Here is a 13,316-nt window from a genome sequence, read left to right on the forward strand (position 1 = left end):
GGTCCGCATACGTATCCTCAGCATTTTACGTGACTCATTGTAAGAAACTGTTTGTTATGCAATTGTTGACCTTACGGCCAATACTCAAATGATCCCATCCTCATTGACCTGGACCGTCAAGCCTATGCGGCTAAAAATCTTCAAGCCCCGCCTCCCGTCGTTAGGTACCTTAGCTACTGGAGGCTAAGGTAGGGTACAGAGCCACTACAGTTATAGAACCTTAATGCGCTGATGGAACAAGCTTTGCACATTGTGCCACCTTTCCATACTCCTGAATCAGTTCGAAAGCTTCTAGTTCTTATGACAGGATCGCTCAGAACTAGTCAACAACAGCAGGCACCAGTCATCGTATATAGCAAGGCGTTATGGACGTTCTAGAAATTATTTGGCTTCGCTGGACTAGACCCGCTGTGACGCAGTTTGAGTTGGTGCTTACCTAGCTCCTAGGTACCTAGTTATAGCGCTTACAGTTGTTGGCCCACTCGCCACGTTGCGCTGAGCACTGAGGTGCGTGCGTACCCGACACACCCGGACCTTCGAGCGTTGGGAGGTTCAACGGCTCTTGATGGTTATTCGTTGTCAGGACATTGATGAGTTTCAGCAAGATCATGATCGACCAAGATCCAACGGATAGTTATAATGCCGAGCTCTCTTTCACATGCGTCCAGCACTGAAGGCGCCGATTCTCCCGAAGATCAGCTCATTCACTGCTGAATTATTGGTTAGCACCTCGCCAACAACAACTAGCCTCGGCACTCAACGTTTGTGAACGGTGGAACTGTCTGAGCGTGAAACGACCCAATCAGAATAATCATTTAATTTTCCATCTCAAGCTATTCACTGCCAGAAACAGGGTAGGGATACCAGGTGACATTCTCTGCAAATTTCCATCAAAATCGGTCAAAGATTCCAATGTAGAGTAAGTAAATACAAGTACAAAACACCATCACCATGAACGAAAAGCATACCAAAAGTCGAGTCGCTATCATAGGCACGGGTCTCGCCGGTCTCAGTAGTGCTTATCTCATTAAGGGAGACCGTTATAGGGTGACGTTGTTCGAACAGGTGCGCCACGTCGTCAACGACAGCCGAGATCCTTCGCCCTGGGTTTGAATCCTTTCGCTAACATTGTCATTTCGTCGCAGGGCGATAGAATATCCTTCGATTCTGCTTCTGTTACGATCAAGAACGAGAAATACGACCATGCCGAACGAATCGATCTGCCGATGCGCGCGAGCGCTGACGGGTACTACCACAACTTGATGCGCATGTACGAACATCTGCAAATCCCGCTGCATCCAATCAAGTTCCTCTTTGTCTTTGCGAAAGCAGCCACGAGCGCCGACGGAACAGCCCCAGTCAAGGGAAGCGATAATGAGGCATACTTCATCCATGCGTCGAACTTGCACCAGACACCGCCGCCGTGGCCGGGCAATCGCGGTGTGATTGCGCACTTTATCGAGATCATCTTCCTGATTGTGTGCCAATTCTGGTTCACAATTGCTTGCTTCCTTGTCGCGCCGCTGAAGACCACATCCTCCGGATACAGCGAGACCGTCGCCGAATATTTCGATCGCATACGATTACCCCGACGATATACTTCACGTTATCTTCTTCCGCTCTTGAGCGGTGTAGCGACATGCACACACGAAGAGCTGCTGCAATTCCCCGCGAGCGACGTCGTCAACTACAAGAAGCTTTCGCATGGCAAGCAGCATTATGCTGTCTGCGGCGGAGTCTCGCAGGTGCAGGCCAAATTGACGGAGGGGCTGGAAGATGTCAACCTCAATAGTCGTGTAATTGAAGCTGTGCCTCAGGTCGATGGTACCGTGCTGGTTCGCTGGCAATCTACCGTTGACGCATCCGGGCGCATCCACGAGCAGGTCTTCGACCGCGTTGTCCTCTCCGTCTCCCCTGATGTCGCTGGCCGGATCTTCAAACCGCTGGGCTCTTCTCTGGCGAAGCTTCCGACTCGTCAAGTCGAGAGCTCTATTTGAAGCCGGAGAAGGCGGGAATCAGCGTCGTCGACACCGACAACGCAGGCTCCAGCCAAACCATCGCTTGCATGCACCATTCGAAAGACACCTCAGCAGCCCAGGTTCTGACCCTGCGAACGATGTTCACCGACGTGGGAAGTCCTCGCACGGAGGCTCTTCACGCCATGCCCAGTGGAGTCGTTGTGAGCACATGTCCGCTACGCGAGGAGGCACAGCCAGAAGCAATTAAGAAGGCCAAGTTTACTAGGACCCTGAGAAACACAGAAGGCCAGGCCCTCGTTCAGAAATTGCTTGGGAAATCGGGAACGAAGAAGAGCGAGGATAATGAGACCATGGCTTGGGTTAACGGACAGGATAATGTGTGGATCGCTGGTGCTTGGTGCTGGGATGGCATGGTTCTGCTGGAAGGATGCGTCGTGTCGGCCATTAGGGTAGCTCAAGATTTTGGCGTAGCGATTCCGTGGGAACAGAATTAATGACGAATAACGACTAGAATAATAGATAAATGCAGATCTCTCTGTACAGTATCACCTTAAATGCAATAACCTCCTCGTTTCAACTGCCGTAAGTTTAATTCATTCACTCTGGAGTTAGTCATTTAGCGAAGTTGTAGTCAGTGGGTGAAATCAGTGCGTAAATCGACCGACCTGTAAACGTCTCCGTCTTTCTTCATCACATTCAACAACCGTTAGCTCACGACGCGGACCGCAATAACCATCGACACCATGTTCTTCGATCAAGACAGTTTTGGCCTCGGCTTTGCCGCAGGGCTCGTCACGGCCCTGGCCATCGCTGGCATCATCGCCTTGGTGGTGATGCGAATGAGCGATATCTACGGTCTGGGACACTGGAAGCTCAACATCACGACGCGACCACCATCCATGTGGATGAACGTGGGATATTGGTAAGCCGGGCCACGTTTTTCTGCAGCCTCAATCACGCATCCATTGACCCTTCTCCCAGGAAAACTCCTACAGGCGAGCCAATTGACACGCTCCCCGAGGCTGCCTCTGCGCTGCTCGAGCAGGTTGTGAGCGCCGCCGGGTTGTCGGGTGATGCACCTGGCAAAGCTAGTCCTCGCGGTTCCCTCGCCATTCTAGATCTGGGGTTCGGATGTGGTGACCAGACTTGGCAATTGGCGAGGACGGCTACGGAGCAGGGCTGGAGGGATTTTCGCTATGTTGGGCTTACGCTTAATAATGCGCAGGTCCAGACGTCGCGACGCAGGATTTATCGCGAGTTGTCTGAGGCGGGGACTCCATTTGATGCGGAGGCCTTCAGTCTCTTCCGCGCTGATGCAGCAAAGCCACGGACTTGGAGTCCAAAGATCAAAGAAGCTGTTTATTCGCTGGCTGATGAGAAGTATACCGAGCGATGGCTGCTTGCTCTCGACTGTATCTACCATTTCTCTCCGTCCCGAAAACCCGTCCTCTCACATGCCGCCAAAGAACTCGACGCCAATTACATGGCATTTGACCTACTCCTCAACGAGAAGGCATCCACCAAGGACGTCTGGAGGGCTAGACTCATCGGAAAAATGATGGGCTGCCCACTCAAAACCTTCCTCTCGGAGACAGAGTACAGAGACCAACTGGTGGAGTGCGGATATGACCGCAACGAGATCACGATCAAGGAGATCACAGACGATGTCTTTTCGGGCCTGGTCAAGTTCCTCGATCGCCAAGACAAATTGTTGGCAGAATACGGCATCACAATGGGCGGCTTCAAATTGGCAGGGAGATTGTTCAACTGGTTCGACAAGTCCCGTGTCGTAAGAGCCGTGGTCGTCGTCGCTCGCACCAAGAGCAAAACAGGATAGGGAAATAGCACCGTAATCACAATTACCCAAAAAGCGACATTAATTAATTAGCATTTTCTCTTGTTAGATTTTACTTTTGTGCCATGTATCCCACCTTATTCTTATTCTTAATCCTGGCCCTATATCCGCGTGGGCTTCCGCACCCCCTCTCCTTGCTTTTTACGACATTGCGTGGCTTGGTCTGGGTTGCTTTACGATTGCCATTCAAGTCCTGCTTGCCCCGCTCTCCCCGCTTGCTGTTCCTGAATATCGAAAAATAACGTCGTTTTGTGGGCGACTGGTAGTCTGTGTTTCACTAAACGGTCTGATGGTCGATGCGCGGACGGACCTTGGGATCCCAGGAACCACGGCGCTGGAATCGGGGACCCGCGGGCTAGGCTCAAGGCTATGAGCTGAAGTAAAACAACCAGGCCCAGGGTGCTGGTTAGTGTTCGCGAGTGAGGCGAATACAGTGACATGGAATGAGGAACTGTGAATCGGGGTCGGCCATTGGGACTTCGGCCGATAACTTTGTGGACTGTCACTGTAGTGTCAACGAACGTACGACGGGAATCGCAGATATAGTGATTGGCTCCAGTACAGATGCATCGTTAATCGGAGTTAATCGCTGACCTGTCATCCCTATATCTCAGCTTCTAATGTTCCTTTCAATCTCATTAATTTGCGGAATGTTCTCGGCCCCGGGCTTCTCAACGGTCCTCGATCCACAATCAGTTTTGTTCCCCGGCGCCAAGGTGATAATCTACCGATCCAATGCAGACTCTACTGTGCATCACGTCACCAGGATCATATGTACTCAAACAGGTCACGGACAATCATCGCATTTCTCCCCCTCTTCCTTGATCAAGCCTGCCCCGCGGAGGCAAAAGAAAGTATTGACCAAGTTAGTTAGTGACATACTGTACAGCCTGGAACCTTTCTCGTTCTTCTAAAAACAAACCACATAGCCCGCAAGGACGAAATCGTCCAAGCGTCCTTGTCAGGGGTGACCGATCAAGGGTATAGTTAAACCACGTATAGGAAGCCTCGATATATGCCCGAGACAGGGGCCTCATCCTGCAATAGGAATCACTTCGTCGTTTCACTTTTTTATCTGCACGACGAAAAGAGAGAGAGAGAAAAGCCGCTGGGCAGCCCCGGACAATGGGCGGGCCTTAGTTTTACGATTTCCTCGGGCTGATAGGCTCTTTTCGAGCCCTGTACCGTGTGCGTGAAACTGCCTTTTCGTGGTGATCGTGTCAGGTCCGTGGAGTTCGATTCCGACAAAGCAACATCCTGCATCCCCGACCGGATGGCGAAAAAAAGCATAACTCATGTTTCGGTAAATATTAAGAGTGTTTTAATGGCCTGAGCTGAGTCTATTACGTCAATCTCGGGTTTCAAGAAACAGAAAATACGGAAAGTCTGTCCACGCGGCATCTCCGCCATTGAGGCCTTTGACTTTTCGACATCGAACATGCTCACCACGCGGCCCCAGTGTCCGATTAAGGTAGACCCCGTCCCGTGTTAGTTCGCAAGGGTCACTTACCCAAGCGAGTCTTAGGCTTATCCCAAGCAGGGGCGAGCACATCTCGCGTATGCTCGTCACCCATTTGGACCAGGGGGGTGCTGGGCTGGTCCAGAATCCTTCTTTTACGTTTGTGGCTCCCCCGATTTTTTGTAGCTCTTCTTGATACCTCTTCTGTTTTATTGTTGGTTTCTCGAATCTGTACCTGCATTCGCCAAACGAAACATTCGGGTATCTTGTTGCCGCCGAGGAGGAAATGTGAGCGATGAAGCTAAGGCTTCGCGACGACCAAGATGACGGACCCGTCCATACCTTTGTCAATCCCTATGTCGAGTTGAACGCCGGGCTGTGGTCGCTGTTTGCGGGTGCGACTTTCTTTCTGTGGTTGAGGTTGTACGTCAAGATTACGAGGAGACATGGAATGTGGTACGATGATTATATCCTTCTGGTATCATGGGTGAGTACACACCGTCCCAGCATATCGAAGCTGCATCCTAACAGTTCCAGTTCATCCTCCTCGCCAACAACAGTCTAATCGTCTGGGAATTCGGAAACGGCTATGTTCTCAAGGACTCATCACAGCAATGGGACGACAGAATGCACATACTCATCAACATCTCGTCATGCGGAACACTGATCGGCCAAGCGTTAACAAAGACTGCTTTCGCGGTGACACTATTACGAATGAGCAACCGCTGGCAGAAATGGATCCTGTGGTTCTGTATTGGCTCCATGAACGCCTACATGATCGTCAAGGTGTTCTTCCAATGGGCCAAAGTTTGTGGCAAGGCAACATACGACAACTGGTATCGATTCGACTTCTGCTTGGATCCCAAGTTCCGAGACGACTTCAAGGAGGGTGGCAACAGTGAGTGACCATGGACAACGAGATGTGCTGGAGGATACTAACGGGTACAGTCTACAATATCATTATGGATTTCGTGTTTGCATGCTTCCCTTGGCTTATCACCAGAGGGTTGGAGATGAAGAAGGCTGAAAAGATTGGCCTTTGTTTCACGATGAGCCTGGGAATGATGTAAGCCAAGAAGTAACAACGCCTAAGGACAGACCTCTAACTCAACTCTAGTATTGCTATCGTTTCGGCTATTCGAGTTAGCTGGAAGGACCAAGGAAATGGGCGTGATGCCTACTACATCTGTAAGTCGTCTCGTCTCATTTTCACAAACCTAGCTCACAAATACAGGGCGCAACGGCATGTCACAAATTTGGTACTCATCAGAAGTTGCTGGAACAATCATGGTGCAATGCATACCCATTCTCCGCCCCATCCTCAAAAAGTTCCACACATCATACACCTCCCGCCGTCTCGACTCCCAGACCGGCGAGCGCAAAGGCTCCGGTTGGACGTGGACACGCAGCAGCAAGCACATCTCCACCGGGCCCCTAACACCCGGACATCCCCCCATTCTAAACAACAACCCCGACGGCATGGAACTGCGCAATATTCCCGAGGAGCAGGAACCAGCAGAGTTCGACTTCTGGGGCAAGAATGATCCGCCTTCACCAGATGATCTCGAATATGGAAGACCTGATATCAAGTACAAGTTCAACAGGGAGGAGATGAAGTTTACAAGAGATGATAGCTGGCCCCTTGGAGGCGAAAGCGAGAGTGCAAAGAGTGCGAGAAGCATCGAGTTGGCACACTCGAATATGGGATTAGCAGTTGAACACGAGACTGCACAGCAAGGACTGTCACCACCACCGCCTCGAAGGACATGAGAGAGGCTCATACTGAATTTCACTTGCTTGTATATTAATAGGGTTAGAACATTACTTAGACACGACGTTATGTACATATTTTTTGTCACTCCTGTTTCATACCCGTGTCCCAATTCTGATTGCTGTATAAATTTCATAAAAGATTGAGGTGATCATCACCATTATCAGCTCGATTCTCATGCGCGGTTCTGACACATGACCTGGGCCACTTATGTCGCCTTGTACCCCGAAGAATTCTCGTCCCTTCGGACCGGAGAGAAAAAGAAATTATTCTATATCTAAAACTCGGATAGCATCTATCCGCTCACACTGCCCTTATATCGAATCTCCGTCATTATGCTCTCGTCCACCTCTTTTATCATCACTCACATGCAAAACATATCCATATGCAATGCATCTTACAACCTTGACTGCTCCTGCATCGGCATGACCGAAGCTGTTTCCAGGTATCTGATATCCGGCAATCCCTGGTCAACCCAGCCAACCATAGTCTTCTCATACAACCGCCGTTGCTCCTCTGCCGAGGGAGCGGGACCCTTCATGCCGCGGGCCAATCTGCTCTCCTCAGTCTCAACAAGCCAAGCATTCTCGTCCCACTCGTCGTTTTGAAACACATATCGCCTTGTCTCGCAGTTCTTCCAACCTGTACCGCATCCAGTGGTGCTGTTCTCCCAGTCATTGCTGAAATAGTGCATGAAGCTTCCGTGAGCAACTAGAGCAATGTGAATATCCTCGTTGGGGTCTTGACTCAAAGCCATGCCCTTTTCTCTTAGTATTCTTCTCACTGTGCGAGCACGTGCTGCGCAGGCACCTGTGACGGGACTGTTTGGCCCATAAAGGTCCTTATCGTTCCAACCTTCGGGTACAAGACTCAGGTCAACTGGCCATTCGTTCCGCAACGTCATCTCCTTGAGAAGAGCAGGATCGGTTCCGATATCGCAGCCGTGATCAGAAATTTCCTGTGCTTCCGGGATAGCAAGAATGTCCTGTGTCTGGATGGCCTCATCAAAGATTAGACTCGTCGTATGCAGGGTTCGCATCATAGGCGATGATGCGATGAGTCTGAACTTGGACTGATCCTGAAACGAGGCCTTTCGTCGTTCGACGCATTGTTGTTGGCCAAATGGCGTTAGTGCGGGGTCCCTAAGGTGGAAGAACTCTTCACCCAGGTTGTGATAGCCCTGGGCGTGCCGGACAGCGTGGATGATGATTTTGCCTGTCATTTTGGTGTATGTGTATATGACTCTGTGGAGAGGATATGTAGAGGAGATCAGAGCCACGGGATATCCATTTTTTATATCCAGAAGATACCTTGGCCACCAAGTGACATCAATGTTTTCGGCATTATTCATCGTGTAAAAATTCTTGACTTGGATGCCCCATCGAGGCGCGTCAAGGCTTTGTTAGTGCGTAACCCGTTTTGGCAATTGAACACGAAAGATCTGCAAACGTGGCAGATCTGCTCAACGTCACAGGCCGTGAGATTTTAACGCACCAATTGATATGATAAGCTGGCTACGGCGCTTCCATTATTGTGGCATTGTGACTTCATGGCCAGCCTGTAACTCTGTTTCAGGGCGTACCGAAGAAGCCTGTGCTCAGATTTGCGTTCTTGAGCCACCGAGTATTAACTTTGAGAAGGACAAGTGCTTGGATACAGCTTGGGCAATGGCGAGAAAACCTTGTACAGGGATTCTTGTCACCCTTGACAAACGGAAACGTGGACCGGAGACATTCATCGGCGGCTGGTATCAACGCTTCTCAATTGGTGTTACTCTACGGCATCCAATTCCCGAGCATCGCGCTCGAGCTTCCATTTTTGTAAATACACACGACACATCTAACTTCCCTCTGCGGGGAAAGACTACATCACATTAGGGTACTTCAGGTGAGTCCACGTAAAAAGAATCCATAACGTGGGCGAGCGATTGGTGAAGAGCGCGCACCGACGGGACGGCACGACTCCGATAAACGGGAAGCCATGGCCACGTCACAAGCGTTATCGGTGCCTATTCATAGCAACATGAAGCTATCACTCATACTTCCCAGTGCAGTCTGATGCCACTTGATGTTAGCACCCTCTCTCTTTCGCAAAGCCCAGAGCTCTTTTACGAGATGCGTCATCTGCGACCAGATCGCTAGCTCCGATCTCTCCTCAAAGAACGCGAGAGTATGAAGCATTCGCTGCTGCATTATCGTATCGCCTGTCTCGAATGCTACAATGGCAACGGGCCAGATCATTGGGGAAAATCGTTGGCTTGTACATGTAGACAGAGCTTCAATATGGGTGAGTGATTTCTCAACAAGCGGACGCACCGCATCCATTGGCATGTCCTTCAAATTGCGCTTCATGTGAATTAGAGCGGCGTAGTAGAAGATGCAGCCGTGATGGTATATCAGATCAGCATAGTCTTTTGCAGTTGCTGTCTCAGGTCTATTAGGTGCCGATAGATACAGTTCCATCTCCAGTCGGTCCAGCTCATCGGGAGAAGGATCACTCTCAGTAGAAGACCGTTTCCGCATTTGAAGGGCATTCATAGCGCGAAGACCTTCGTACACTGGCTGAGGAAGACCAAACGACTCATACAGAGTATATGGTTCAGGCTGAGGACCAAAGTCGTTGGTAAATTTCCAGTATGAGGTTTCTTGGGGGTCAAAAAGCAGCTGCGCTTGTACGACAGTGGCCATACTCCGAAACATCTGGTATAGACCTGAAGCTGCGTCACTTTTGTGCCAAACCTGCGGGTCGATATGATTGACCCATTCAACGGCGCCGCGAAAGTGTAACCGCCAAAACGTCGTCGGCAGCGTCACAGCTTCATTGTAGATACATATGATGATGGATGCTAACAGCGATACACAATCAGCACCGTTTTTTGAAAGCTGAATGTTTTTGGCCAGGTGAGTAATGCCGATATTGTGATGCTCTAAAGCAACGTTCTCAAGAGATCCTTTCGATTCTTCACATTCTCTCTTCTTTGCCAGATGGAATGCTGACGCTGAACAGATGAAATGAAACAACGCTGTTGCGCCAGTTGACTTTTCCGAGTCCGTGCGGCTGCCTTCCAGAGCAATGGGCATCATGGCGCTCCGCAAAGGATTGAGATGGCCAGGTACTGGGTTCAAGGAGTCGCAAAGACTTAGCGTCCAGTGCTGCAGAAGCTCGCAGTGAAGAGCCGGATCAGGAAGAATATCGAGCTGACGTGTGATCTTGCGTCTTTGACCTGGGGTATCGAGTGGAGAAGATGTATGGGAGATAAGCGCCGATACTCCAGGTAAAGGCAGAGAGCCTGTACTAACATCGCCGAGGCTCGCAGGCGTTGGTGTGCTTTGGGTATTGATGTCGTCTTGAGGTATGGAGTTCTGGTCGAACAGTTGCAGTATGGGAAGCTGAGGTTGCGCAGGCTGGATGGAGGCATATTGAGGACTCGTTGTCAAGCCTTGGCCCAGAAGCTCATACGAATGGAATATTCGTGTATTCAAATGGCCAGTGAAAGGACCTTGGTCGAGAGGAAAATGTTGATCGAGGAAGAAGGGCGTATTGCTAGATTGGTCTTCTGACGGCAGATCAGAAGGTCCCTCATTTGGAGGACCGTCACCATTGTCACTCTCCTCGGGACCATTGGGCGAATGGTCATCTTGCTCAGAGAGACTCTCCCCGATGGACTCCAAGTCTCTCGACTGGCGTAGTCTCGCCGCAGCCTTTCTTTTCCTCCCCCCTCTTCTAAAGGTCGTCGGATTCCTCACAGAAGCCCACGATATCCTAACTCCATAACCCTCGCACGCAATACCCGCCTTCTGACAGCGATTGCATTCGGGCTTGGCTTCGTCACATTTCACATGCTTGGCACGACAAGTCCAACAGCCTGAGAAGCTCTTTGTCCGGGGTTTGCGGGGTTGGCCCGAAGCTGTTCTCCCGGGAGAACGGGGCTGGTCATCCGACATCTCTGAGGTCGATCAGATCATGCCGATGCGTAGGTAACGTTATTATGGAATGCGGTGATGAAGGGGTGAGGTTGAGTGATGAGGTGCCCAGAATTGGCTTGTCAACGCGAAGCTGAGATCACGTCGTGGTTGTGAGCCTGTTTGGGAATAGCGTATCGGGTGCGTGACCTGGGTTCGCTCCACTGGTGACGAAGAATTGGTCTGGAAACGAAATGGCAAATTTTGTCTGTCACAGTTCATCAAGTAAGGCGCCATATATGATCAATACTGCGGAAGGCATCCCGAATCTCCTTTGGGAATAATGGCTGTCAGTTGAATGGCGTGGGAGGAGGATTTACTCAGCTTGATCCGATTGTGCTTAGTATTGCGCCCCAGACGGAAAAGACTCTGTCTCCAGTGTACCTCGAATGCTGAAACTCCAACAAGCAAAAATGATAGACCCTAATAAGATTTAAATTTAGGCAGCCAAGCCCCTCTACTACACAAAGTCCACATTACAAATAAATGCTTAATTCCGCTGTGTTTGCTGATTGCTTGGATCAAGGTATCGAAAGCTGCCGAACTCCGCGGTCGATCTCTTGACCTGGAGACGTCGGTATGAATTACCGCATACGACTTAGTGTCTATGCCAAGCTCACATCGAATCATCACGAAAGTGAGTAAAAGCTCTTCTTGGCAATTCGAACCGGGCATTGAAGCGGTGGATCTCTGTCACCATGACCGAATTATTCGTTTACAATAAATCGTATGAGCAATCCTCAATTGTTAATTCTTCTTACCATTCTTTCTCAAGCATTTATGATCGACGTCTAACATTAATCATCTGTTCTGTTTTTCATTTCTCATCCCCAGATATCCTTTACCTGCAGAACCCCGGATTATCAGCAACTACCGACATCAAATCATGACAGGCCTATCCCAGTTGATCAGGCCACAATCACTGACTCCTTCACTCTTCAAAAGATCGCAGATATCACCAAATCAGCCTCCTGCATCTCTCGACTGTCATATTGATACCTCTCCGATTGTCATTGTCAATGACAATGCTACTGATGGCTCTACCATCTCGGGCTCACTACTCTTCAACGTTGAAGAAGCCATCGAAGTTGATAGCCTCTTTGCCATATTACGAGTTCATGTAGTTCACAAGAAGCCTTTCAAGAGAACATGCAAAGCATGTAAACATCAGATATCGGAGCTCAAGCGCTGCCAGTTCATCACAACGACGACCTCACTAGACAGCAACATTTATGCGTATCCGTTCTCTTACCGAGCACCGAGCTATGTGCCTCCTTCCATGGATACGTCGCTAGTTTCTGTCAAATACGAATTCCAAGCTGTAGCCTCCATACAACGAACAGAATCAATGTCGAGATTACCAGAGATCATCACACTCGACCGCACTCTTCCTGTCGCGAGATCAATACCAGTGCCTAGCAAACCGTTATTATCAACTCGGATATACCAAGCTGCTGGCATCGAAGTCGACTGCAGTTTCGATCCTGTCCTTGACTCCAGTGGCAAGAATTACGTGAAGCTCACTATGAGCGGGCTTCGAAGCTGTCCTGACAACGGAGAGGACATTCAGTTCTGGCGAGTATGTAAAGGCACTTGGATGCTTCAGGAGAACATCAAGAGCACAGCCGTGGCTTGTTCGCAGCACGCACAAGAATGCCAAACAGATGAAAAGAGCAACACACAGAAGAAGACAATCACTCTAGGCGAATCTTCATTCTACGACGGATGGAACACAGATGACGCTACAGGAACGCTCAACATGAAGTTTCCCTTCTTTATCAAGAAAGCCTCCAAGTTCAACCAAGATACCGGCGATGTCGGTGACACATCGGTCACCCATTCCCTGGTGCTGGAGCTCCAGCTGATGAAGGAGACTTTTCCCAACGGCAACCCAGATCTATCTGTCAGAACTGGAGTAGGCCGGATTCTTCGATCCGAGCATCGGGTCGTGGTGAGCGACTATGTCAGGCCTTCGGATCATGTCGAGGAGGAGAGTTTGCCCTGCTATAATGATCTCCGGCCTGGACCACCATTGTATAAGGAGAAGGATAATGAGTTGTGAATGGAGTAGGAAAGGGTTTTGTTGAATAGATATTGGACATGGAGGGAATGGTAGTTGAAAATTTCATGGTTTGAAGCGTAGTGATACCCCGGTCATTTACTGATATACGATTAATTCCAAGTTTCATGCACTTATACCTAAGAGCGCTAAAGCAATTGCACGTAAGATCGGTGATTTCTTCTTGGGGAACAGTCAGATTTTTGTGGGTTGGTAGCCTAAACCCCATTT

General features: G+C 49.8%; 7 protein-coding genes across 7 annotated transcripts; 5 read left to right on the plus strand and 2 right to left on the minus strand.

The window, feature by feature from the left end:
- Nucleotides 1-951: 951 nt before the first annotated feature.
- Nucleotides 952-1,997, plus strand: FVEG_10831 (hypothetical protein; the record flags this gene model as incomplete). Its single annotated transcript, XM_018900001.1, has 2 exons — nt 952-1,065; nt 1,146-1,997. The coding sequence occupies 2 exons, from the start codon at nt 952-954 to the stop codon at nt 1,995-1,997; spliced, it is 966 nt and encodes a 321-aa protein (XP_018758185.1).
- A 68-nt stretch (nt 1,998-2,065) lies between these two features.
- FVEG_16895 (hypothetical protein) lies at nt 2,066-2,473 on the plus strand (the record flags this gene model as incomplete). Its single annotated transcript, XM_018906132.1, has 1 exon — nt 2,066-2,473. The coding sequence occupies one exon, from the start codon at nt 2,066-2,068 to the stop codon at nt 2,471-2,473; it is 408 nt and encodes a 135-aa protein (XP_018758184.1).
- A 249-nt stretch (nt 2,474-2,722) lies between these two features.
- FVEG_10830 (hypothetical protein) lies at nt 2,723-3,871 on the plus strand (the record flags this gene model as incomplete). Its single annotated transcript, XM_018900000.1, has 2 exons — nt 2,723-2,901; nt 2,961-3,871. The coding sequence occupies 2 exons, from the start codon at nt 2,723-2,725 to the stop codon at nt 3,814-3,816; spliced, it is 1,035 nt and encodes a 344-aa protein (XP_018758183.1). The 3' UTR covers nt 3,817-3,871.
- A 1,555-nt stretch (nt 3,872-5,426) lies between these two features.
- Nucleotides 5,427-7,155, plus strand: FVEG_10829 (hypothetical protein). The gene is made up of 5 exons (XM_018899999.1): nt 5,427-5,780; nt 5,831-6,191; nt 6,242-6,359; nt 6,411-6,481; nt 6,528-7,155. Exons 1-5 carry the CDS (start codon nt 5,589-5,591, stop codon nt 7,061-7,063), a joined length of 1,278 nt encoding a protein of 425 aa, XP_018758182.1. The 5' UTR covers nt 5,427-5,588; the 3' UTR covers nt 7,064-7,155.
- Nucleotides 7,085-8,379, minus strand: FVEG_10828 (hypothetical protein). Its single transcript, XM_018899998.1, has one exon. It carries the CDS (start codon nt 8,284-8,286, stop codon nt 7,462-7,464), a length of 825 nt encoding a protein of 274 aa, XP_018758181.1. The 5' UTR covers nt 8,287-8,379; the 3' UTR covers nt 7,085-7,461.
- A 342-nt stretch (nt 8,380-8,721) lies between these two features.
- Nucleotides 8,722-11,072, minus strand: FVEG_10827 (hypothetical protein). Its single transcript, XM_018899997.1, has one exon. The coding sequence runs from the start codon at nt 11,006-11,008 to the stop codon at nt 9,077-9,079; it is 1,932 nt and encodes a 643-aa protein (XP_018758180.1). The 5' UTR covers nt 11,009-11,072; the 3' UTR covers nt 8,722-9,076.
- Nucleotides 11,073-11,759: 687 nt separating this feature from the next.
- Nucleotides 11,760-13,221, plus strand: FVEG_10826 (hypothetical protein). Its single transcript, XM_018899996.1, has one exon. It carries the CDS (start codon nt 11,913-11,915, stop codon nt 13,086-13,088), a length of 1,176 nt encoding a protein of 391 aa, XP_018758179.1. The 5' UTR covers nt 11,760-11,912; the 3' UTR covers nt 13,089-13,221.
- The last annotated feature ends 95 nt before the right edge of the window (nt 13,222-13,316 follow it).

The sequence above is a fragment of the Fusarium verticillioides genome, chromosome 11, assembly GCF_000149555.1.
Source record: "Fusarium verticillioides 7600 chromosome 11, whole genome shotgun sequence".
Lineage (NCBI taxonomy): Eukaryota > Fungi > Ascomycota > Sordariomycetes > Hypocreales > Nectriaceae > Fusarium > Fusarium verticillioides.

Excerpts from the sequence above, each read along its gene's own strand:
- FVEG_10829 (XM_018899999.1), top strand. The coding sequence starts at position 5,589 with ATGAAGCTAAGGCTTCGCGACGACCAAGATGACGGACCCGTCCATACC. Across the intron at positions 5,781-5,830 it reads ATATCCTTCTGGTATCATGG|TTCATCCTCCTCGCCAACAA; the intron begins GTGAGTACACAC and ends TAACAGTTCCAG. Across the intron at positions 6,192-6,241 it reads CTTCAAGGAGGGTGGCAACA|TCTACAATATCATTATGGAT; the intron begins GTGAGTGACCAT and ends TAACGGGTACAG.
- FVEG_10828 (XM_018899998.1), bottom strand. The coding sequence starts at position 8,286 with ATGACAGGCAAAATCATCATCCACGCTGTCCGGCACGCCCAGGGCTAT.
- FVEG_10827 (XM_018899997.1), bottom strand. The coding sequence starts at position 11,008 with ATGTCGGATGACCAGCCCCGTTCTCCCGGGAGAACAGCTTCGGGCCAA.
- FVEG_10826 (XM_018899996.1), top strand. The coding sequence starts at position 11,913 with ATGACAGGCCTATCCCAGTTGATCAGGCCACAATCACTGACTCCTTCA.